Genomic DNA, 25,580 nt, shown 5'->3' with positions numbered 1-25,580 from the left:
CTCCAAACATATGACACACCCCTCCTTGGTGAGCCAGGAGCATATCCAAAGCCATGCGGTTTTGCCATGCCATCTGCGTAGTAGCATGGACCTGCTCCCCTAAGGCTTTGAATGCATCCCTGGTGTTGTTTGCCAGTCGCTGTTGATTGTAGTACAGATAATTGATCCACTCAGTATTTTTGTTAGTTTCAATCATAGATCCAAAGAAAGGAATCAAAGAAGTGAAACCTGCAGCAACTGAGTTTCTTGCTTTAAACTCATTCGGGATTCCTCTGGGGATCCCTATTGAATCTATGTAAACATTTGGATCAAAACCTAGAATCTCATCATTTATAGATCTCTTTGTACGTTTAGAAGTAAATGCTACCTCTAATAAAGCCTCCTGTTTAACTAAAAACATCTGTTGTGCAAGCATTACATGTGCACAGAGACCAGTCCAGTCATAAGGAAGAACTGAATGGAGTTTGTTGTCACCACAAAGCCAGAACACATCTGGTACTGGAAGTGTCTGCACTTTCAGCCACATAAAATGTGCTAACTGTTGATTCTCTGCTAGTGTAAGTGGTCTTAAGGGGTAGATGATATTAATATTGACTATATAACTACAAGGTCCTGTCCAATTACCCACAAAGGTTTTACCTTTAGGGCGATGATAACAAACAATTTGGGTGTTTTCCAAAATGGGTGGTGGGCTTTCAGGAAAAGGCAGCTTGCCCACCTCAGGTTCCATCTTACAGTTGTTCCACACCGATGTATAATTCTCTACACCTCTAGCCAACAAACAATCTTTTCGACACAAGGTTGTTGAATTTGAAATACAATCCTCTGTTTCAAAGGGAATACCTACAGTGTATAAGGTAGGTCGAGCGGGGGAACAAGCGTAACATGAAACATTTGAGGGAAAAACCTGTCTGGCGCTGAAATTCAGCCATGAAGTCCATAAATTAATCTTTTTCAGATATGGAATTTCTCTCTGTTTTCTAGACAGGTTTTGAATGCCAGAGATAACTTGTAGATTGCTATTAGTGAAATTTTGCAACTGTTGTAGCTGGAAAATGACAAATGGAATCATGATTACAGATGCCAACAGCAGTGTTGCATACAAGCCTCCCCTCTGGCTCCAACCATGTCCTCTGAACAGGCGCCATGGTCTGCGTGATGGTGGCATCCTACTGGACTAGTTCCTAACTCCGCTACCAGCTCTCCACTCTTTCTCTGTTTGTTGAGGTTTACCCCTCTCAAAGGGCAGGCGTTTCACGCTTACGCGGGAAGGCCCTCGTACGCCCTAATCCTGAGGCTTCACCCAGATAAGGAGCTTTGATTTGGCTACTGAGCAGGACACTAACCAGAGGTGCGTGTAGAACCGCTCCCTCGCTGGTGACACTAACCACTGTTAGCACGCCACGTTTGTTGTGGATGGTTCTGGAACCCTCTTGCAGTGGCTTGCGTGCACCCACGTTGCCCTCTCTGCGACCTTCACCGCTGTGTATGTCATGAGGAGCACCTGGAACGGTCCGTTCCACCTGTTTGCCTTCCAGTGTTTCCTTCTGAAATCCTTGATCACCACCCAGTCACCGGGTTGCAGATTATGAAGAGGATGCTGTGCCGGTTGTGGAAGAGCGTCCTTAACCTGCCATTTTGTTGGGTAGGATGAGTCTCCTCTGGCTCCAGTGTGGGTGCTGCAGTCTTCCCCTCCTCCTCCCCAGGCGCCTGTAGCTGTCAATCATACTGAGCCTCCAGCTGTGGACACTGACGTGACCAATGTCCTTTTTCTCCACAAATGAAACATGCTTCTGGGTCTCTGAAGCGACGGTTCAGGCCCCCTCTACCACCTCTGCGTACACCCCTGCCACGACCGCGTCCTCTGCCTCCTCTGCCTCCTCTGAATGTAGACTGAAACATTGTGAGTGTAGCAAGATGGAGTTGTTCAGCTTGTTTTGCAGATTTTCTTTTTTGCTGATCATTGAGGAGTTTTTCAGCATGGACAGCATATTGTTCAATCTCATGAAGTTTACCAGTTTCCCATGTAATACAGGAGCGTTTGATCTGGTCAGCAATAGCTGGAATCATGCCTTGCAGAAAACTGTTACGAAGATGAGCCTCCCATGGTGTTATTGGATCTGCACGAACATCCTGTCCTCCTTTAGGATTCTGGTATGGCGGTGGAAAGCCATACTTAAATTCAGTTCTAGTGTGGCTTGAACTAGAATAGGTCAAGCAACTGTCCGGCAGTGGTGGGTAGATTGGTGGAACCATGATGCCTGGCGGTGCGGCTGTGAAAGCAATTGCTGCTTGCTGTCCTCCTACTGCACCCCCTTCATCGTCTGGAGCAGCCTGATGTTGGAGTTGTCTTGGCGGCGCCTGGTCGGAGTCAGGGTCGATCTGCTGCATTTTAACACACTGAGACACAGATGAGCGTTTCTCTATCCCTGCCTGTGTTTTTCTTGCCCTACATTATGCTTCACTCCACCACATGTTAAAACTTTCCCATTTAACTTTATCTTTCTCTTTACCCTTACTCTGTTTCTCTCTTTCTTGCAACTTATCTTTGAGTTGTTCTAGTTGTCTCATGCTAAAGCTTCCTTTTTCTGGAAAACCACATTCTTTTACCCAAAACTGCAACTGTGAAACAGCTGTAATACCATAATTAGTGATCATAAAATTTACGTTAGGAAAATTTGGAATAGGATCCTCTTTTGTTTGACTTTTACTGTTACATTTCCCCATTTTATCCTCTTTTGGATCTTTAAACAATTCTCTTACACAAATACAGCTCAAAAACCAACAACAACAAAAAAATTATTGAGAATAACGCAATATTTGTAACAATCTAACCAACTGATGGAACCAATTATTACTATATACGTTTTGTTTAAAAATCTCAATTTAGAACCTTTTTTTTTTTGTTTTGTTTTTTCCTATTTTTATTTTATTTTATTTTATTTACTATCTGTCTGTTCCCCACAGCGCGCTGTTGTAAAGGCCACGCGTCCGTGCACCTCCAGGTTTCTTCTAAACCTTGGTTTCCCCACAGCGCGCTGTTGTAAAGGCCACGCGTCCGTGCACCTCCAGGTTTCTTATTTACCTTGGTTTAAAACATTTGGTCAGGGACTTTAACCCTTCAGGGACTTTAACCCTTTAACTTAAGGGCTTCTAACCCTTTTTAGGGACTTTAACCCTCCCAGGGACTTTTTCAGACAGTTATTTCTTTACTTAATTTCTCGTTTTCTCTCTTTTTTTTTTTTTTTTTTTTTTTTTTTTTTTTTTTTTTTTTTTTTTTTTTTTTTTTCTCACAAAAGATCTAAAATTTTCTATGACATAGATTTAGAAGTCAAATTTTCAGATTCTCACCATTGAGTTGTGTCGATCGCAGAGGTGAAAGAGTCTGGTCCGGATCTCAGGTCCTCCGTCTCGACCCGTCCTTTTCTGGGGAGGATGAAGCTGAAGATATTTCTCCAGGACGTGCACTATCACCTTTGAAGCCGGGATCCAGAAACTCTCACTCTTGCGATCCCACTTCTGACACCAAATTTGTGGTGGAAATCTGGAAATGATAGACTCAAACAACAACGGTTTGTCTTTGTGAGCTTTATTCCGGCCTTCAGTAAGCTTTGCAAAGCGGTCAGATGGCAGAGTGATCTAACAACCGAGACAAGGTCTGCTCAACTGACCCAGAGTGAAGATACAACACGTTACTTATCCTCTTCAGAGAATAATATTAACAAATCATTAAGCATCTTCAAAGAACTGTGAGACAAACAAGAGAGTTTCTTATCACCTCTTGCTTCCTGGTCACCTTCCTGACTTCTCACCTTATGGTCTGCTCCTCAGCCATGGGAACAGATAACAATAAGCAAATCACAGGAGGTTTGGTATGTGTGAATGTTTCTAGCTTCTGATCAAAGCAAGAACAACATACTATCATGTCTGTATTTTTCCCACCACACCGGGAACCAGGAGTCTGCAAACAGTCCATGTGTGCGCGAGAGCGCAGATGGTTAAAAAAAATACCCCCATCCCCCCCGAAAATTGACCTAGATGTGCAAGATGAGAGTCTTAGTAGATGCATTATTTTGTTTATTTATGCCTATCCATCTTACCTAATTTAATTAATGATGTATCTGTATTCTTCTTTTATAGTTTTTTTTGTTTTTATTGCACTTTGTATTCAAATACAAGAGTGCACAAGGAAATACAAGAAAAGCAGTATTAGAAGCAAAATGTTCAATTTGCAAAACATGATTTATATTTTGCAAAAAAAAATATCCACGGCATATATTTTTGTGAACAACAGAATGCTGTTACTTCGTCTATTTCTCAAAGAACTTCTTAATATATGTCTGATGCTGTGCTATTATTCCTATGACAGAGAGACACTGTTAGAAAACTGAACGCACAAATAAAAGAAGAGTCACTACAGTTGTGTATCTGTAGGTGCTCTATGTGTAGAATCACGTGCATATGCTTCTGTAAGTACATAGTGGTGCTTGCCCAGTGATTACCTCCAGTGCCATGTCGTCACCAGTGGATGTAAGGTCACCTGTTGCCTTACTTGCTTTTCCATTTATGGTTACGAGTGCTGCTCAGACTGCACGTCTCTGTGTTCATTCACTGCTCTCCTTCTTACATCACCTCGGGGCAAAAGGACACTTGTAGCTGCCCTCCCCAGACTCTGTGACCATATAACACAGAAAGACACACATGGTCTGTTGGGAGCATATTTGTACAGTATTCAGTTAGTAGAGAGGAAGTCACAGTAATGATCACAAATATGTGGTAGATGTTACAAAGTTACATTTCACACACTGATTGGAAATAATGTTTGCAATGTGCCTTTAACAGTTATATAAGCTACCTTAAAACATTTAAATTGTTTTAAATAGGCAGCATTTAAACCCCATTTAAATCAGAACCAACACCTTCCTTTCATCATCATCAGAAACACAAAATGATACAACCTGCAAATGTCTACATCCAAACCGAAGTGCGTCAGTCAGTTTTATTGCTCGACAGTATTCTTATCATCTGCACCAGCTGATAACGCATCCTGATAAAGGGACAGAAACACACACAATGCATCTTTACAAAAGCAGAGTGTAAACCTTAGATCTGATCTCACACTATAGTAAATGCATCAATACATTTAATAAAGTGATCTTGCTCTGGGTGCTCCTGGTGGTGTGAATCTCTGAGTCAATGATGCTACGTCAGGAATGCAGTGGTGGGAGAGTCCAAAAATATGAAGGCAGGGCACAGTGTCAGTACTTTAAAATGTCCCCTGGCAGACAAACACAGGGCTTGGCTGCACACCATGGCTACTAAATGTAAGTATGAGCATGTGGCTGCAGTTTTCTGCAGTGGTGTCCAGCCTGTGCTGTCCATTACTGTGGAAAATAAAACATTTGGAGCAAAGTATTAAAACATTAACAAGTGCTTTAGTAGATACTGAGCTTTTTATTTATAAAAGGTTATCTGTGGGCAGAGGTGGACAGTAACAGAGTAAATTTACTTGAGTTCAGTACTTCAGTAAATTTTTTGAGTATCTGTACTTTACTTGAGTATTATTTTTTGGGGATACTTATTACTTTTAGTCCACTACATTTAGAAAACAATTATTGTACTTTTTACTCCACTCTATTTCTATCAATGATCTAGTTACTCACTACTTTTGCTTTGAAGTCAGCTCATGAATTTTCGTCTCTTTTCTGAAATCTGATTCCTAAGACAGTAAGATGTGTTTGTGTAATCCTGTTTGTCTCAGTGTTTTAGCCATATCTGTTTATTGTGCGTGTGCGTCTCCATGGTTGAACGTGGAACACACAGCTAATTTCACTCAGATCAGGCAGTTTTAGAGGTGGTAGTGATGGCTATAATTCTCCACCTGAGCACCCACCCAGAGGAAAATTTTACTGCTCAAGGCTTTCTCTTCTAAGTCTCCGGAGACAAAATTGAGATTCTCACTTCAGCCTCATTCAAGTTTCAAATTGTTCTCATTCGTTTCTCCTAAAATTCACTAGGAGAAATAGTTGAGACCTTGACATGAGTCTTATTTGAGACTTCAATGAGAGATCTCATTAATGGCTCATTTTCTTCTCTTTTTTAAATATATTTTTGGCCTTTTTGCCTTTATTTGACAGGACAGCTGAAGAGAGACAGGAAATGTGGGGAGTAGTGAGTGGGGGAAGACTTGCAGGAAATGGTCAACCAGCCGGGAATCGATACACTAAAGCCGGGAATACACTAAATCTTTGTGAAGTGAAATGTTCTAATGAGAATTGTAAGTTTGTGGACAATTCCATTGAAATCTTAATTTGCAGGGCACTATAAATGTTCATGAAAAGATGAGCTCGGGCTCTTTCTTTGCTCCATCTGAGCTCAGCTTGAGACCCAAAAACTGAGTCTGACAAAAACAAATGGATGAGGTTAGATTGAGACAATTGAGAGAGCTCCCTGATTTCTCCACCTGAGCTCAAAAGGAGTCACAACACTTGAGAAATACCTGAGAATCATTTCAGATTTTGACCAGATCTCCTTTTGAACTGAAAGGGAGACTAAGCTGAGACTTTTTGAAACTTTTTTTTCTGGAGGCAAGAATGAGAAACAGGAGACATAAGCTATAGTCTCATTCTGCTTTCAAACAGATCTCATTGTTGTCTAGGAGACATAAATGAAACACTTTTGAGATCTCCTCTCTAAATTTCTTTTCCTCTGGGCATGGCCATATCTTTAGGCCGTGTTAGAGGTTTTTGAAATGAAGAATGATAAGTATCGTTTGAAATGTTCTCTGTTTCCCACTCTGCCCAAACATACAAAAATCCACAGTCCAACCTGAGAAAGCGTGTTGAGCTACGTACCATTTGTTTCATTCCAGATGAACATTTCAAACTAAGTTGTCTGTGCTTGGAGGAACTTAGTTGCTGTTTTTATTCCATGGTAGAGTTTTTAGAGATTTCAAGTAATGGTTTCTAGATAAACATAATGTAGCTGAATGTACTCCAGGACGTTAACTCAAGTAATAATTTGACAGATCAACTTTCACTTGTATTAGAGTAATATTTTACCTGGAGGATCAATACTTTGACTCAAGTAATGAAGCTGTGTACTTTGTCCACCACTGTATGTAGGTCAGTGAAGTGGTCACTCAAAGAAAATGCTTCAAACTACACCTCAGTAGTAGGCCTATTCAGGGTCAGAAAATGGTTAAAGGTTCTCTGAATCTGTCCACATAAATTCTTCAAAGCAACATCCTCGTGATTTGATTACACTTCATATCAAACTGATGATAAAGGAGTCTATTTTATCTCGGTCCTTTGTTCCCTACCTTGATAAGGTGAATTAAAAAGTGTGATCTGACATTTTTGCAGACGTGTCTTTGGTTCAAAGACTAAAGCAGCGAGTAGGAGCAAGTGTTACACAAGAAGCAGCACTATAGTGCAAATGGAGGTGAGTTTTTAAACACAACAGGGTCGCAATCATGAAAATTTCATGAAAGCTTTAAGACTGCAATTCCGTTATCACAGCTATTTCCAGATATTCCCCATTCATTATTCACATGACATGAGTGAGGGAACCGTATACAAGCCATTAAACTCACCCGTATCTGCTGAAGCTCGGTAAAAATGTCTACAACATTGGGGGCAGGTAAGTTGAAACTTGAAAGCCACTTCAGGTCCCTACAACAGGCAAACCAGACGAGGGCGCCGTGGACTCCTCACACTTCCATGCACGGGAGGTGAGCAGGAGCCGCGTGCGGATGTAACACGACTTCGGATTGGTTGTATTTTGTCAACGGTTATGTCAGAGCGTCTGTCATTGGCGTGTTGTATGTAGGCGGTGCAGTACATGGCATTTCATTGATATAGGCTACAGTTGGTGGCTTCAGATTCGCCACACGGAGAGGAAAGGCTGAGAAAGTAAGGAAGGCTTCATGTAGGTTTTTTTAAGAAGGCACGAGAAGTGTTTTAATTATTTTAAAGAGTGGTGGCACACCAAAGATTTAAACACAGACACAGCCAAAATGCTCTGCCACGTTACTCGTCCGGATTCGGTGGTGATGGAAGTGGAAGTTGATGCGAAGGCGAACGGTGAAGACTGTCTAAATAAGGTAGGCTGTGTTTGTACACACATTTTATTTTACATGATCTGTGAGAAGGTAGTTAATTGTCAAGCAGGTCCGTGGCTTTTTAGTTAGTTCTCATGCAAAAACTTTAAAATGCCCCTTTTCCCAAACTTCATGTTGATGCACTCGTCGCTCCTGCATGACTCATATTACCGTAAACAACATTGAGAGATTGAATCCGGTTTGTGCACGACACAAAATAGATGAATTAAGTCAGCTTCTTTGACGATTGTCGAGATACCGTTGTAACGGTTTAACCCTTAAGTCGGGGACATGTTGTTAACTGGCGACTTTCGGCAGAATGCGTCAGTGGTTGCTGTAGCTTCAACAGCTGTGGCAAGCAGGAAGGGACTTTTCAATGCAATGTCCAAATATACATACGTTACTCGTCTTTTGAGTCATGCTGTGTGAAAACGTGTCTTTACTCCGGGTCACATACGACCGGTTTGTTTTTACGTTAAACAGGAAGAGAAGAATGTCCTTTTCCTGTTAATGTCTGCACAGAATAAAACATTTTCAATCTTTTTTTGTCTCCGAAGTCCTATTAAATTAAACATACAACATAGGGGAGTCCTATGGAAGCTTGAAAAAAAGTGTACATATATATATATACATATATATTTATTGTAATCACGCGGGGTTCAAAGCAGGAGTCGATCCTCTTTGTGATGGAAAAACTTCACAAGTGGCTTTCTGATTAGTCCGCTATGCTACAGTCTGTACCTGTGATTTCGTCTGTCCAATTTCTAAACAACACATGAAACGTGCTGCAAGCATAGGGCAGCATGCCATCAGGAGGAAACCAGATTAAGTTGTGACCGACACACCTTCTTTGAAGAGACTGCACAGAAATATGACCAAATTTTATGCAGAGACAATAGAACGGTGGACTAATCAGTGATCCAAGACGTGTGAGTGGCTACACATCTAGGAAAGTTTAGATACCATGGTGGTGAGCTGCCAGCTGTCTCCTCTACCTGCATGGTTTATCAGTCTTAGGCAGATGGCTTTGTAAGGGTTACTAGAGTTCATTCTTCTCCAGGCTCTCAGCATTCACGCTCCACTCAAACCGAAACTTCCGTCTCAACTTTGTTTTCAAGATTTCTCACAAAGAGGACATGAGCAGAGTAGCATGCGAACTTTTTTCCTGCAAAAGTAGCCTAGAGTTGTTTTTTTTCACAGCTTGGTAAATATAAACCTGTTTTATATGCATGGCAGACCCCTAACACGCCGTGGGTATGAATGAGTTTTATCTCAGCCTCCGGGCTCCCTGCAGACCTCCACCAGCAGTTATGTAATAACCTCATGGCTGCTGCCGCTCAGGGGGCGTGGGATTGAGGGTTTGATGAGCCCCCTTTTCATCCCGGGAGAGACTCCAAGTTTACTTCCTCCTTATCGTGAGCTTTTAGAATATTGATGGGTTTCATCTGTGGGAGAGTAGCAGGGGGGTAGCTCTAGAAATCCTACAGAAGAAGGCATCTTTTCTTAGTCTCGTGCAAATCTCGTGCAACATCACTGATTCCTTTTAAGGGAATTCTGATTATTGTTGCACCCCTCCTCCACTGGGAGTCCCAATATGGATTGTCTTTTCAAGGACACTTTAACCTGCTGTCACGGCTTCTCAAAATGTTAGGTGACCTCTCTTCTCTTTGTGCTTTCCTGCTTTTAAACTACTTTTCCCCCCCTAGAAACTCTAATGCTTTTCCCCCCCAAATGCTTTGCAATTCCTCTAATGCTCACCATACAGTTGATTGAGATCCTATTGGAATTTCCAAATTGCCAAATCCACTATTGTAACCCGATTCTTTCATCTCCGTCCAGGTTTGCAGAAAGTTGGGCATAATAGAAGTGGACTACTTCGGGCTGCAGTTCACTGGCAGCAAAGGAGAGAACCTATGGCTGAATCTGAGGAACCGTATCTGCCAGCAGATGGATAATGTGACGCCATGTCGACTGAGGCTACGCGTCAAGTTCTTTGTGGAGCCGCATCTGATTCTGCAGGAACAGACGAGGTATGTTTACTATATCGCGTTCTGTAGAGACATTGTAGGCATTGAGCACATGATCGCAGTAGTTTGTGGGCAAATGCAACATGCATTTAACCACTTCCTTTTGTGTTTTCTCTACAAAATACCTGCAAACCACCTCGTCAACTAGTCTCTGCTTTAAATTCTAATGTATGTACAGGTCCCATGCAACCAGGAAGTTCTGCAGGTAGACAAAAACAAAACCGCTGTAGCAAGTTCCCTGAGCATAATCTAATCACTTTGTTTCCGATACAGTGTAATGTCCTCTAGTAACCTCTTGCCTCAGCTCTTCCGGGGTTACTATAGGTCGTTTATGTCTTCCAGCTCTAGGCAGGAAATGTGATACAGCAGCTCTGGGAGCTGTGTGCTGCTCTGTGTCTGCCCCCAGGGACCCTCTGTGCGACAGCCAGGACCTCTGTCACTGCCCCCATTCAACTCAGAATAACTTTTGTTGTGCTTTTTTTTGTCTCAATTGTTTGTGGCCATTTTTGTCGAAACAAAAGCACAGCCCTCTGTTTGACATTTTTGCAGATGCTGTTTGGAAACTGTGCGACGGGCCAGTGTAAGGTGTTTACTTTGTGTTCACAGGATATGTCATCAGCATTAGTCACTGTTGCAGCTGGTATCTATAAAGACAAACTAAAAAAAATTTGAGCTAAGCAGACAGAAATTTCATGTGCCGTGTGTGAGATCTCAGTGTAGTTTTATTTTTACAAATAGTAAGAAAAATGTCAGAGCAGATAAGATTTGAGTTGCATTTTCCCATTACTATCTTTCCTTTCTGCCAGGTTAGCTAAAACAAAACCCTGTCAGCCCGAACAAAGAAACATGCCTTGACAAGTCTACATCCCAACTTAGTATTCCTCGGCCTCGCTTTTGTTTGATGTTATAAATAGCAACTTCAATCACGACCGTCAGAACCTGTCCAAAAAAAGTGTTTCTCCCGTAGATGTTACATGCGCCCCAGGCGTTGCTGTGAGCATTTGATACTGCAGGCGTAGAGCAGTGGATATGGGAGGGGGCTGGAGGGGAAGAAATTTGTTTGGTGTCTTTTAAAGCTCTGCCATGCTGCTCTTGCCCTCTCACTCACACACACACACACAGCGTGCCACGAGAAGTGTTCATTAAACTGACATGTATCTGCCTTGGCCGGTATTTGTCTGGCATTCCAGTTAGCGCTCAGTGGCTGCCCAGTTTACCCACTTCCCCCATCCTCAGATGCCTCTCACCCTTCACTTCCCTCTCTATCAGACATAAACATTTCAACTTTGCTCCCTGCCATATTTTTATCTGTCTGATATAAACTGCCCATGATCACACTTCCTCTCTGTCTGCCTCACACACCCTCCTCACCACTGCCTCCCCTCCTCTCTGGCCCATATTTGGCAACCTTTGAAGAGGAAAGTGAAAGGCAGAGGGGGCAGAGTGTGTGTGAGCATGGAGGACACTTGGCTGCCTGCGCCCTGACCTCCACTAGATTAGCGGGGGTTATCAACAGATGGCTGGCGTCGGGTGGGAGGAGGTCACGGGGGGTGAAAAAAAAAGGTGAGATAAAGATATGAGGTGGCTGGCGAGGGTATGTGGGGTGTCTGCTTATAAACGTTCACACACTGCATGGCGAACAGCAGCATGCTGTCAAGTGATGTGTTTAATTTTGCCTGCCATGCAATCCATCTGGTGGGATGTCATATTATTTGAGAGATGGGGGACAAACATTGGCACAAGTTTTCAATATGAAAGCAGGGTGTTGACAGTACACAGCAGTTTGCATTTTTGTGACCAACACGGCTCCAACCCTTAATTTACAAGGGTTGCAAAGTTATACATTTGTACTTCCAGGAAATGTTCTAATACATTTAGTACAATGATCTCAGAGCTGTCAACTTTGACCCACTTAAGCTAAATAAACTTTAACACAACTTCTTCTGACTGCAGGAACTCCTCTTCATGCATACCACAGGCAACCTTTCATTACTGCTCATATTTTGTCACTCACATATTTACCAAAAATACACTTGTTTCCCTGTGTGCCTCAAGACAATTCTGAAGTTTATTTACAAGTTATTCAAACTATAAGCCATTCAATATTTATTTATTTTATTTTTTACAGCTCTTCTGTTGGAAGCAGCTGCATGTGCGCCAGGTTAAATATTTTCAGCAGTAAGTGGACAAAGCCAAAAGGCCAGCACAGGAACACAACTCACAGCTTAGCTGAGGGGTGGGCCTCTTTCCCAACGCCCTTCTTATAGGCCTTATTACATAACCTGCTCAAACTGAGCGCGCACAGAGCTGCTTATATAAGCAGCAGTGTACTCTGCTGCCACGTAAAGCCCAGCACATCACTGTGTGTTCATGCTCACATGCAGCCCACTGTTTGGGTACTTTGTGTTAATTAAATTCTCCTTTATTTTGGCTCTTCTCAACTGGATAATGTCTCTTCCAGTCTAAACCCTAGGTATTTACAACCATAAATGTAGATACCGGCATGCTTATGAAACAATTTAAAGGTTTAATTTCCTGCTATCACTTACACCTTTACATAATTGACCTCTTTGAGAGTGTCTTTCTAAAGCTGACACGCAGGCCTTTCATATATTTGAGTGTGAGGCTTTTCTGCCTGGATCCTGTTTCAGCTGTATCCCCTACTTCTGAAAACCCATTTTCTTTAATCTCATTGCTTTTGGACTTTCCATTCATCCATATATTTTGCTCGCCTGCTGTCCAAATAATGCACTTTTTACTAATGCTTAATGCCCCTCTTTGCTTCTATTTTGGGCATCTGAAGAGGCCACACTGAACAAAGACTGATTCAAAACTATTCAAACCCCCCGGTGGTTTGAGAGGGAGCTTGTTTTGCTCTGAAATAGCCTCCAACACTTTTATTTTCTTCTGAATAGTTTGATTTGTTTAATCCAAATTTAAAACAGTTCCCCAAAATAAATGTGTTGTGGTGATAAAGCACCTGATGTGTGTTTCCATGACATATCAGCTGATAAGTGCTTTCCTGCAGAGAGTAACACTTGAGGTTGGTTTAGGAACACTGACCCAGGGGCCTCAACAACAGCCTGTGTTATCTGCATCATTAAACCCCAGTTGCTGGGGGGGTTTCTGGTTTAAATACATGAATGTTTTCCCTTCATTAGCCCCCGTATTTAACATTCTGATCAGGCAAACATTGGATTAACCTAATAGGGCACTGCTATTAGTGCAGGTTTTATCTGAGGTCCTGGTTGTTCACCTGTTTAACCCCCTTGGGAGTTGGCTTAACTTTAACTTAAAATCAAACCAGAAGTCAAATGAGTTTTAACCCAGAAGATTTTTTGTCTTGATTACATCACATCAAATTAGCAGGCTAGTTTTTTTACTCTATCTACAGTTTCCCTACTAAGAGCGTCACAAATTATACCAAGAATCTCTGCAATACAATTCTGATAACAAGAAGCAGTTCCGACAGCGTACACACAGACACTCAATATTTCAATGTGAAACATGCCACAGTTTTCCTAAACAGCAGTACAGCACTGGAAATAATTCCACACTTAAACTATTTTACATTCCAACCTTAAGGACACTGCTCTGTTTAAGGAATTGCTCTCACAGGACAGGAATCTTCCTCCTTATAAAACTGCAGGCAGTTGAAAGACATGCTGGTTAAAAGGACTGCAGAAGTGAATCCACTGCACGCCTGTGAATTAGCCTTGCGTCAGACTATCAATCCATAGGTGTTTCCCTGCCTGTCTCCCAGTGCATGGTGGGATAAGTTACAACTGTATGGAGCGTTGGTACAATCGGTCAACCGAGGAGATATTATACAAAACAGACTTATATCCTGCGTAACACAGCAGTACTTTTGCAACATGAAATTACCCAAGTAAATCGTGTCAAAAGCATAAAATCTCTCTTAAAATTCCTGCACTGCCTCTTTAACCTAATGTTCTGCGTAAAACAAGATGTAGTTTGTAATTTATTCAGGTCACAGAAAAGTTATCATTTCTAGCTTGCAGACTGCAAAGAGGAAAAGCCAAAGATCACACGAGATGCCTGTTTGAAGCTTTTATCAGCATGCTCCACCACCAGTAATTAGTCACTTTTATTCTCCCTGCAAGTTTCTGTCCTTTGCCTGTTGTGCTCTCGAGTAACCCAGCTCTGGTTTGAAGTCATAACATTAGCCTTCATCCAAAAATGACAGAACAGATTTATTTGTTTGGCACCTAATCCGAGGATCAGTGCTGTGGTATTAATTACTGTTTTACCATCCAGTGCAGAGCACCAGCCTGTAACTCAAGGCGTTTAGTACACAAGCAGCGTCTTTGTTTTATTGCCCTATAGCTGTCAGCTTAACTCCACATAGAGTATGATGTGTTTATGTTGAAGGCTTGAAATTATTGTTTTGCAACTCCTTACTAAATTACACGATTAAACTGTAATAAGTGTTTTAGTATCAAACTTTCCATGCAGCCCCCGCCTTAGGAGAAGATGCTCAGCAGAGTTTACTAAAGTTCATTGACACATAGTAACCCCTGAGAGCACGCAGCTCCTGGCTATGTGATATTTGACTAGCTTACAAACCACATTGTTGAGAGGCAGACAGATGAGGTCTGAAACTCTGCGTGTGATTGGCTGGACGGGTTGCAGTCTCCAGGCAGAGGTGTTAGGTTTCAGATTGAGGGGACGTTTTGTTCTTCTGTTGGAGAGGAGCAGCTGACTTTCTGCCCACTGGGGGAACAGACACTGGGTTGGGGCTGAAAATGTAAAAATGAAACAATGGTTTTATAGATGGGCGGAACAGACTGGAGAGTAAAGTTGGCTTGGTAATGAGTTACTTAAAAGAGTTACCCTTTTCTTCTTCCCTCTGGCACCAGAGCACATACAGAAAACTCTTCAAGATTTCTCAAATTGCTTAATAAAGAGACTTGAAATGTAGAAACGGATGAGCAAATGCACCAACATTTTTCATTTTGGGATATTTCAGAGTGTGATGTGTGTGGTTCCAAGACTGGGCAGAAAAACTCATATTCTCATCCTGGCCCTCTTAGTTCAGCTCTGTATCCAGTGACCTATTTTAAAACATTTTTTTCTCAGAGTTCAGGCTCGCTTTAATTGAATGATTCCAGCCAGGTAATCAAGTATTCAACCATTACAGCATCTCCCCCTCCTGACCTCCCCCTCCCCACAACCACTGCTTTGAACCACTTTTATTCCCTCAACACTGTTTGCACACACAGGGCGGTCATGACTGTAAATGAATAAGCCTTTAAGACTATGAATATGCATTATCTCTATGAAGGGCACAACAATGATGGAGCTGTAATGCAGTGTTACACAGTGAAAGTAGGCCAGGAGACTTTGGTCTCGGCTCAGACTTCCTGGCATTCAGTCTGCGTCTTGGATGTTGGTGACGGCCAGTCTAAACAACAAAGCAATGCTTCAGTGGCGGCCGGGTTTTCGAGCACACTTTAGTGGATGACTCTGCGATGATGCGCGTACAATGTGTCTGATTAGTATTGCGTGCTGGTTAATGTGGGCAGTAAATCAAAGGAGGTGAAACGGGTCTAGTCTCGAGATGTGAGTCTTATTCTATTCTAACTAAGTGTGAGAGGGCTTTGACTAGACAGAAAAGGCGGTCGAGAGTCATGATGACAAAACGCACCATCATCTGCCTGTTTGCCTGAGCATGGCTGTCATTTCTAGGGTCTGCTGTCTCTCGTCTTGTCACCTTGGTTACAGGCCTGTGTGAACCTGATTGGTTTGTAAAGCAGCATCTTCTCATCTAAAGGTGTCCTGTCACTATGCATAAGTAGTTTTTAGATCGTCTGTCCACTCAGGAAACATTTCAAATAGACACAGTATAAAATGAAATTTAGGGAAGTTTTAGGTTCATCCAACCCTTATGGCCTGTTTATGTAGCGATGATAGATTTATTGACTGTGTCCAGAAAACCTTGAAAGATGCTGATTCAGCACAACACCATATGAGCAGAAGGATCCCAGGACAGCTGTCTGAGGAGTTACCTCCTTAACGTGGTGGGCAAGGACATACAGATAGTTCTGTTTATGTGTGTGTGCATTCAAGATAAACCCACAGCTGTTAAAAACATTGAAATCACACAGTAGCAGAACTGCTGCACTTGTTGTTTTCATAACAGTAGCTACATTGCTTCACTCAGTGGGGGACTCAGTGGGAGAAATTGTTGCCTTCTACTCTGGGAGCAGCTGTGTGTTGATATTTAGTCATGTTTTTAAGATGTTTTTCCACAGTGCTCATCTGATGTGTCTCATGCAACCTCAGGGAAGTCGAGCAGGAACAGCAGTCGGTGAACTGTAGTTACCTCAGTAGAACAGGTTAACATGCCCTGCAACAGTGTGACTAGTCATGATATCGGTTAAACTCCAAATGGCAAAAGGAATGTTGGCCTGAGCTCAGCAGAGCACGCGCACCTGTTTACACATGTGGGTGCCCACAACAGCAGAAAGGCAAGTGTCGGATGCCTTGCTCAGCAGCCTTGTAGACAAAAGTTGCATACTGACGAGCACTTTGTCACAGGTGGTTGGTAAAATGAAACAACTCTGTGGTTCCACTCAGCATGTCTCCTCATGTTACTTATCTTACCAAACTACAACAAGGCAGCGACTAAAGAGCTTTTAAGATATCAAATACCATGCCCATGGGCACAGTGGCCGACATTAACCTCATGCCAATCCTCGCCTGAACTACAGTAACCTCCGCAGCTTGCACTATAATAACCCTTTGTCGGCACCCTGTAGTAACCTCCCAGTCAAGTCAGCCCTATTGTTTGCATCAGGCAGGTAGCTAAACTAGCAGCGCTCCATCACATGACGCCTGCTGGGCCTGACACAATAGGGCGCACTGTTTGTGTGTGTGTGTGTGTGTTCATTGGAGGGAATGGGATGTTTAACACCATATCAAAGCACTGTTTGTTATGCCTGAGGCTAGTCAGCTACGGGGCTTCGTTGTTATGGTCTGGCTTTATCAGAGGCGGTGTAGACTGGCTGTTTGTGTGCCTCACAGCTGCTTCTCGCTGCTGTTGTTGCTCTTTGGAAGTTCTGAATGTGTTCTGGAAGAGGTGTGTCAGTGTTGTTGCATGTGAGGAAGGTACAATACACAAGTGCGTATTGGACTGCCAGTTGTGCTTGTTGCTTACTGGATTGTGGTCTTATAGGATGCTAAAGAAACATCACCTCTCAAACATTATGTAGAGATGAGTTTTCTACAGAAAACGCTCAACAAACTAAACTCAGTGGTTTGTATGAACTTTGTGGAGGGGGAAGGTAGCACTAATCACCCCAGTTTATTAAAGTGGCCCTTTTTAAACCCCTTTAGATATCCCAAAGTCATTGTGTGACCTAATTTGCGCTAATGAAAAATGTCTCTTTTTGCGTCACGCTTCAAAGAGGAGAGTAACCGGAGGGAGATTTTTTGTTTTAAATAACATGAAGTCTGTTTTTAGTCTGCCACATCAAAAACATGAGGCCTATTTTTCCCCACGAGTTAAACTACTCTACTCTTCTGAGATGCTTCAGGTCATTTTCTACAGACATGTCTAGGTGACTTTAAAAACAAGTTAACAGGCAAACTAACAGGATCCCACTTAGTCAACAACACAAAGCAGTCCAACTGGTTCATTACAGAAGCAGGTGACAACAAGGCTGGTTGCCTGTCAAATCTTCTTCAGGTTACTGTGCCAGAGGTCATCTCAAGGAGGGATCTGCTTAGGTTACTTCAGTTCATCGCTCTCCCTGATGTCTGGATTGAGTCAGCCTGGGTGTTACTCCTCTCCTTCTATGTGGAGGGAAGAATTCCTCACATCTTCAGTTCAAAACAATGGAAAGGACCAGCAACAGCTGTTTTCCTTGGCCACACCTGTACATGATGAACCTGTTTAATCGTGTAGCCTAAGCAATAACAATTGTTTATGACAATCATAAATCTATTGGTCAGCTTTCCCAACTTTCACTCAATAAAACCAGATCATTGTAAACAAGAACCCATTTATGTCTGGCAAAGCGGTGAGAGGGAACTTTGCTTTACTTTAAAAGGGCATGTAGCATGGCTGTGGGGTTATTGAACCACATTTTTGACCATCAGCCACAGAGCAAGAGACACAAACAGAGTGTCGGTCATTGTAACTCATTTAATATTATCCATTCACTTGTATTCAACAGCATACTTGCCGAGCACACGAGTTCTAGAATTCTCAACTGAGTCTGCAAGTGAGCGAACAAGTACTCCGCTTTAGAAACTTCAGCTTCTTTTAATCTCTTCAAGTTCCACCTTTTGAGCCTTTCGTGAATTGCTTCTATGAGGAAGCTGTGCCAGTGTGTTTCGGGAAGAGGTTGAAAAAGAGAAAGTGAGTCACTGTGACTGTTGAACAAATGTCACAGTTGCTTTTCTCACTCTTAAGCACGCACAAACACCAGCTGTCTGTAGTGAAATTCTACCCCTGTAATGGCCACCTGCTCCGGCCGGTGTGTTCTCTGGACATCCTGACTCCTCAATGATGACACATGACAGTCAGTTGAATCAAAGTGCTGTCTGTCGGGTACACATTGGTGGAGATGATATTTTGTCCTCGACATAAAAGTAAAATTAAAAGTTTGTCTGCTTGTTTGTATTCACCAAAACCCTTTCTTTCTTTTCTCCTCCTCTTCTGCAGACACGTCTTCTTCATGCATGTGAAGGAGGACCTCCATAACGGGCACCTACGCATGGCCTCAGAACAAGCAGAAGAACTAAGTGCGCTACTGGCACAGGCAGAGTTTGGCGACTACAACCAAAACACAGCACAGTACTGGTACACGGAGCTGTGCGGAGAGGAGCCCAGCACGGCCACCATCGACAGGTACGACACTCTAACCTAGGACAGCACCTGTCCAATTATTGACCATTATAGCGTGACTCAGATCTCCTGAGGCTCTGCCCCCTGACTACCTCTGAGGGAGGTAGGAGTCCACAAAGACACCATGAAATGTAAATAATAGGTCATGGCAATAAGCCAAGAATAGATGAATGCGTAGCTTGTGTTTTAAGACAATTAAAAGAAGGAAACCAAAGTTAATTGAATGCTTTATAAAGTAGAAAACATTTAAGGCTGTAAGATAAAACACTAAAATGAACCGATTGTTCTTCCTTTTGCAATGTTTTTCTAAATTGCACTGTCTTACTTTCTCACCTAGATTCACTTGATTTATTTGAGGTGAATGTCACCAGATAAGAGTTCATCACGCACGTTTTGACAGCTTATACACACACAAACTAACTATTCAGCCAAATAGGGCATCCGACAGGAGCTCACGTAGCATGTGTTTACGCTGACAGAACCCATTTTCCACAGCTTCAATGTTTTCTCTGTAAATAGCACAATGGTGACAAAGTTTCACTGCTGCAAGATTTTGAGTTTGTGAACCTAGATTCCGTAGAAGTGTGTAAACACCTGAGCACATTCTCCAACCTGCAGAAAAAAATTCATGACTTACTGCAGTGTAGTAAACATGCTTTGAAGTGCCTAGTAGAACCTTATACATTATCAAGCCCCATCTGTCAAAACTGCTGCATGACACTGTTACTATGTTGTTTAGAGCTAGCGCTAGCACTCTGCATTAGATATTTTTTCTATGCATTCCATATACACACACATTGTCAATCAATATGTTGTCTATACATTTTAAATATGCTATTAGCTAAAGTGGAATTATGATATTCTAATCATATATTTATAATATATTACTACGGTAAAAGTGCTGCTATCCAATAGTCATATAGCCTGTGCAAAAATTAGCTCTGCTTCTGCACTGACCCACTTTTTACTTTTATAGCAGCAAATGTTACTGTTTCATTTTTAAAGTGGGGGGTGCATATGATGATGACGATAATGTTATATGACAGAAGCATTTAATTAAAGAGCACCTTGAGGCTACAAAATAAAGTGCAATTGCGTGTCAGTGTTTGCGGATAGTTTTAACCGCACCATAGAGCCCAAATGTCCAAACCAAATATAGATTCCTCTTTTTTAGATTGTGCAGACAACTAACCCTGAGTTCTATTAACCAGAAAAGAGAACAAAAATGAGACACTGAAAAATCGACAGAGAAGTATGAATACTGCAGCCAGTACACAAACATTATGGGAAACTCAATGTCTGTAAAAATTAGCCAGCTTCACTTGCTCAAAAAGCTTTCAGCTCTGCTCTCTACAAACATTGATCTTATATGTTAAGTTGTCAGAAAATAACCATTTGAACATTAGAGCTCTCTGCCGGAGGGTGCAAATTAACTTTTACAGCAAAAATGAACCAGTGCAAATGCATTTATCCCCTCTTAAGTAACTCACCTGTTACCGTGGGTGATCCTCAACGTAAGATTGTCTAAATGATAGATTTTGTCTGCTCCAATCTGAGTTTTACAGCTGAATAATAGTAAATGGTTGTTTTTCTCCTCTTCTTTATCTCTCCTGCAGTATCATATCCAGACACAAAGCTCTGGAGGGCTCTAGTCAGGGCTCAGTGGAGTACCAGGCCCTGCAGCTGGTCTCCTCTCTGGAGCATTACGGCGTGGAGTGGCACTGGGTCAGAGATGCAAATGGACAACGGTTAGCCATCGGAGTCGGCCCGGAGGGGATCGCTATTTGCAAGGAAGACTTTAGTTTAGTTAACAGGTGTGTGTTACGTAAATATCTGCAAGTAGCTCTGTTCAGTCTTGCAATGACTGTCAATAATTACGATTTTCAATCATGAATATCTTCATTTGACAGTTCCCTCTCTTTGCTCTTCTCTTTAGAGTAAGCTATCCTGTCATCCAGATCGCCACCCAGTCGGGGAAAAGTGTGTACCTGACCGTCACCAAGGACACAAGTGACAGCGTGGTGCTTTTGTTCAAGCTGATCAGTAACAGAGCAGCAAGTGGATTGTACCGAGCCATCACAGAGACCCACGCCTTCTACAGGTGAGATACAAACAGACACAGTGTTAAAGTCTGGATCAGTAACTCACATACACTCTGAAGCTAATGGAAGAGGATTCAGGCTTTTATTGTAACTTGAAGCTTCCTCTTTAAGTCAATACTACCTTTAAATAATAAGAGAGGTTGGCTCAGTTGGATAAAGACTTAAGCTCAGATCACGTAGAGAGCAAAGATAACAGTTAAATTAATTTAAAGATCTGCAGCTTGTCAGAGTTCAGGGTTTCTATCACAGTCTGCTTACAGCTAGTACCATGGCCTGCAATATAATGGTCTACCTGTAGCATGTATTTATGGCATACTGAAATGTAATGTTTAAAGCACTGCATTAAAAAGCAATAAATTGGACAAGAGGTGAGGGAAAAACCTGACCTACAATGTGTCCTGTAAACACTTGTTCTGCTCTACTTGGCATGCAAATGCTCAGTGCAATCACACAAATTTGTACACATTTACCAAGTGTGCTTTTTTCCTCCCCTTTTTAACCCTTTTATGGGATAAATGCATGCAAAGTAGGACACATAAAAGCAAGTCCTTGACCCAAATAAGTGTGATTTGAACCATTAAACAGCAACTCTTCAGCCCTTCCCTGTCTGATCTACGTGTTGTCTGTGATGAAAACACACACAGGCCAACCACAACAGTTAGAGGACAGGCTGTTGCGAGCTTCATTGCACTTTGTGGTTTTGATTATTTCTTGAATATTGCTTATTTTTCTCTCCAGGTGTGACACAGTAACAAACGCAGTAATGATGCAGTACAGCAGAGACTTTAAAGGCCACCTAGCCTCCCTTTTTCTCAACGAGAACATCAACTTGGGCAAGAAGTACGTTTTTGACATCCGGCGGACATCCAAGGAAGTATACGACCATGCACGCAGAGCCCTTTACAACTCTGGCGTTGTGGACCTGATGTCCCGCTCTGGTAGCGGTGACCGCTCTTCTCCATCACGTTCCCCCAGCAGAGACAACCAGCAAGACGAGGGGCTGGACTGTGGAAGCTGCCAGCAGAGCCGGGCCCTGCAGGAGCGTCTGCAGAAGCTCCGAGAGGCTCTGCTGTGCATGCTGTGCTGCGAGGAGGAGATAGACGCTGCGTTCTGCCCCTGTGGGCATATGGTGTGCTGCCAGACCTGTGCAAATCAGCTCCAGGTGAGACTTCTCTTCTTCTTCTGTCATTGCAAAAAATGTCTGCAAACTCAAAGGAAGACTTTGGAGGTTGTTTTTAAGCCACTTTTGCAGACTTAGACTTAGAAATGAGCTGGCATCTGCTTTTCAAGTATGCAAATGCTGATGTCAACACTACCTTTTAAAGAAGTGCATAAAAGTGTATTTGTCAACAAGGCAAGAGCTTTAAAACCAAATAAACTTTGCTTCTTCTTCTGTTCGGTCCATACCTCAGGACTCTTTAGCCTGCTTTGAACCTTTAGCTCTTTAATTACAGTCTAGTTTCAACTTCTGATCCTTTTCATGGTCCTTAAACAACATCCAAAGCTTTGCTTACACTCTGCTGACCTGATTGTCCCCCGTTTTAATCAGCTAACTGTTGCCTGTCTTTGTGAAAGCAGATGGTGTGTGCGTGAGTTTGTCTTATGAAGGATTATAGCAGGCGGCCAAGTCTCACTTCCATTAGCTTGACTAAGAAACGTGACCCAACTAATGGAAGTGCGAATGAGTCAGTAGAAACTAAAGAAGATAGAAGAGAAGTTTCACAGCTTTCAGTATGATTATAGAAACAGTTTTCATATTTCATGAATCGGTCACGCTGTGTTCTTAATTCATAACACTTCTTTTGGTCTGATAACCTGAGTTGTGACTTAGTTTTGCTTGCTTTGCTCCTCTTGGGTTCATAAGTTTAATGCATGAGTTGGGTTTAGAGTTCCTTGTATCCTTTCCAGCCTCAGCACAAAAGCTAAGTGCTCAAAGATAAATGAATCCTCGGCTCACAACAATCTTCTTTCCTCACCCTCAGTTGTGTCCTGTGTGCCGGTCGGAAGTGGAGCACGTGCAGCACATCTACCTGCCCACCTGCACCAGCCTGCTGAACCTGACGCTGACCGACAACCACCAGCACCGCAGCAGCATACCCGCACCCATCCACAGAGAAATAGACTCTCCTCACAGCTGCTCGGCCACGGAGTACGAACACAAGATTTACCACACTTAAAGGCAACTGCAACAAACTCCATTCTGAACTCTTTAGGGCTGCAACAGCCTGACTCAAGGTTTCACAAAGAAGGAACATTTCTCGTCCATACGAAAGTACCAAACATATACTGACTGAGCATAATCAAAGATGGACGCACTCAATCCACTCCCTCAGCTACTCTGTGTGTGTGTTTGTGTGAGTTTAATCGTTATTTCAACTCATCTTCTAAGTATTGTTGCTACTGGATGTGCGTCACTCTGTCCAAATCTTGTGTGTTTCACACATCATCATCCCCTGCCAAAACAATGTTTTTAGATTAGACTTGTTTCGTCCTTAAATTATTGCATCAGTTGACCTGATACAGTGAAGAGACATTCTGTAGTTTTTTTGCATTTCTGTTTGTGCCTCCTCGCCACAGTACCTGAACCATTTAATGGACGTGTGTGTGTTTGAACATCTAAGCACTGTACATAATGGTTGAGTCTTTTTTTTAATGCTTTCTGACATTTTAAAGCTTCTCTGTTTTGATTTGAGAACATAATTTTATGATAACGGCGTGAAATGCTTCTTTTTTTTTAAGTATTTAATTTCTTATTTGTTTTTCATGTTTAATGTTTCCAGCCAATTAAGGGGTTTCTAGAGGCTAAGCAGCACTGCATACTAATCAAGCTAGAAAGCTCCCATGGGCCACACAGGGTTCTTCTTTCAACCACGCAAAACTGTGACTTTGGAAGTGAAATGCAGTATTCTGCCGACACTCCCACAACCTCCTTCACTCTGAAAACTGGTTTTGTTGACTAACTGCCACTCGTCCAAAACAACAAGCCTGGTTTCATAACTGCTGCACCTTTACTGTTTTATCTCCATGCCAACATAAAGCTAAAAGTTAAAAACCTCAGAGCCACATGGCTAGACACACAAGACAAGGAATTAGCCTTGCAGCTGCTTCCTCTAAAAACCTCATGTCTATTTTTTTTTCTGGGGCGAACTAGTGAGGTTTTTGTTGTTGTTTTTTTTAAAGGGTACTAGGCGATTTATCAGTGCAATAATTTCTTGCTTTTGAAAAGCTTTCATTTACAAGTTTTATTTAATTTCAAAGACTATATTTAAGAAAAGAGAGAAAAAAACACAACATTGTCACTTTACCAAGAAAGTTTTCCACACGTCTGTAGGGGGTTTGGCCTTAATGTAGCAGCAACACCGTGTTTATGATAAACTTTCCACAGACTTTTTTTCTGTTAAGAAAAGGAAAACTGAATTTCTTTAATGCTGACTTGATTTAAGCTCAGTCACTGCAGGGGAAGGACTTTTATTTTTCACATTGTACAGGTAGGGATTTGTTTCTGTTTTCTGAAGCAAAAGCCACTATGCTATGTAAAATAACTCTTAGAATGAAACCTTTTTTATATATTCTGTTTTTAACAAAAGAAAAAGTATTAATAAAGTTGTTTTTTAAAACACTTTGGATTGATATGGTGTATTTTTCCTTCTATGCCTTTTCTCTGTGAAACACTGAACACTTCAACCTCTGATGCACTAAAATAAACCTTAATATGGGACCTTTCAGAAAAAGAAAAAGAGCTCTTTCATTGAAATGCATGCAAGTCATGTCCTCTGGCTCATGACCTTTTCTTACAGGTCAAAGTAAAAAAAAATGTGACCAAGCAAAAATATTGACAAGGTTTGTATAAAGCTGACAAGTCATTTCCCTGAAGACATGTAATATTCATATCAGGCGACTCTTCAAGAGACTGATGTACTGACATACAGCAAAACCTCAAACTCCCTAAAACTGAACTCTTACTTCAGCAGTCCTTCCACATATTCTTGTTGTTAATCAGCAAAGTTAACAAAAGCGATCTGTAGACCTGCCTTCTTCAAACATTCTGGTTGTGAAGGTTTCAGATGACACATGATGAGTAGAGAAGGTTCAAAAAGGTTTTCTTGTGACCTGCTGGGTGTAATGAAAATTACCTGTCATGATGTTAGTCTTGACTCCTCCAGCACTCCAGTTTTGACCGAAGGGTCAACACACCATTTATCATTGTCAGAGGCAACAAGGGAACTTAGTGGTACGAAGAGCCTCTCTATGATTTGAAAAAAATTACAAGCTCCACTGGAAGTTTATTAAATCCACAGATAAATCCCTAAACTATCGATTGATCTGACTTTTCGGGACCCTCTGGGTGTAACTACCTCCTGTTCCTCCTTCTATCTCATATCCTTATTTGCTCTGAGACACTGTTGCCAATAAACAACCTCAAGGACACTGACAGAAGCAGGGATGGAGCAGACTGCTGTGATTTGTAGTCGGTC

General features: G+C 42.0%; 2 protein-coding genes and 1 long non-coding RNA gene across 6 annotated transcripts in view; 1 reads left to right on the top strand and 2 right to left on the bottom strand.

Moving 5' to 3' along the window:
• The window catches only part of dtnbp1b (dystrobrevin binding protein 1b), an 89,375-nt gene extending 81,618 nt beyond the window's left edge, over positions 1–7,757 (bottom strand). For 2 of the 3 annotated variants that reach the window (XR_004634265.1, XM_034704375.1), the window contains exons 1-2: positions 7,595–7,757; positions 4,503–5,047 (exon numbers count right to left, since the gene is read on the bottom strand). Coding sequence is in view for 1 of the 3 variants with exons in the window: in XM_034704374.1 (XP_034560265.1) it covers positions 4,503–4,514 (12 nt within the window). In the remaining 2 variants the exon portion in view is untranslated. The remainder of the gene's footprint in view (positions 1–4,502; positions 5,048–7,594) is intronic. The other variant, XM_034704374.1, reaches the window with a different exon arrangement.
• Positions 2,922–3,214, bottom strand: LOC117827706. The gene is made up of 2 exons (XR_004634267.1): positions 3,086–3,214; positions 2,922–3,018 (listed from the first exon to the last, which is right to left on the bottom strand). It is a non-coding gene; the product is annotated as an uncharacterized LOC117827706 (long non-coding RNA).
• mylipa (myosin regulatory light chain interacting protein a) lies at positions 7,719–24,724 on the top strand. 2 transcript variants are annotated; one of them, XM_034704372.1, is made up of 7 exons: positions 7,719–8,104; positions 9,941–10,131; positions 18,821–19,006; positions 20,620–20,817; positions 20,940–21,104; positions 21,844–22,267; positions 23,088–24,724. In XM_034704372.1, exons 1-7 carry the CDS (start codon positions 8,018–8,020, stop codon positions 23,280–23,282), a joined length of 1,446 nt encoding a protein of 481 aa, XP_034560263.1. In that variant the 5' UTR covers positions 7,719–8,017; the 3' UTR covers positions 23,283–24,724. The 2 variants fall into 2 exon arrangements, with proteins under 2 accessions (XP_034560263.1, XP_034560264.1); XM_034704373.1 differs by lacking the exon at positions 7,719–8,104 and adding an exon at positions 8,906–9,030.
• Positions 24,725–25,580: the final 856 nt, after the last annotated feature.

This window comes from Notolabrus celidotus, chromosome 16, assembly GCF_009762535.1.
Source record: "Notolabrus celidotus isolate fNotCel1 chromosome 16, fNotCel1.pri, whole genome shotgun sequence".
In the NCBI taxonomy this organism is placed as follows: Eukaryota; Metazoa; Chordata; class Actinopteri; order Labriformes; family Labridae; genus Notolabrus; species Notolabrus celidotus.
This window is presented reverse-complemented; position numbering and strand designations above follow the sequence as displayed.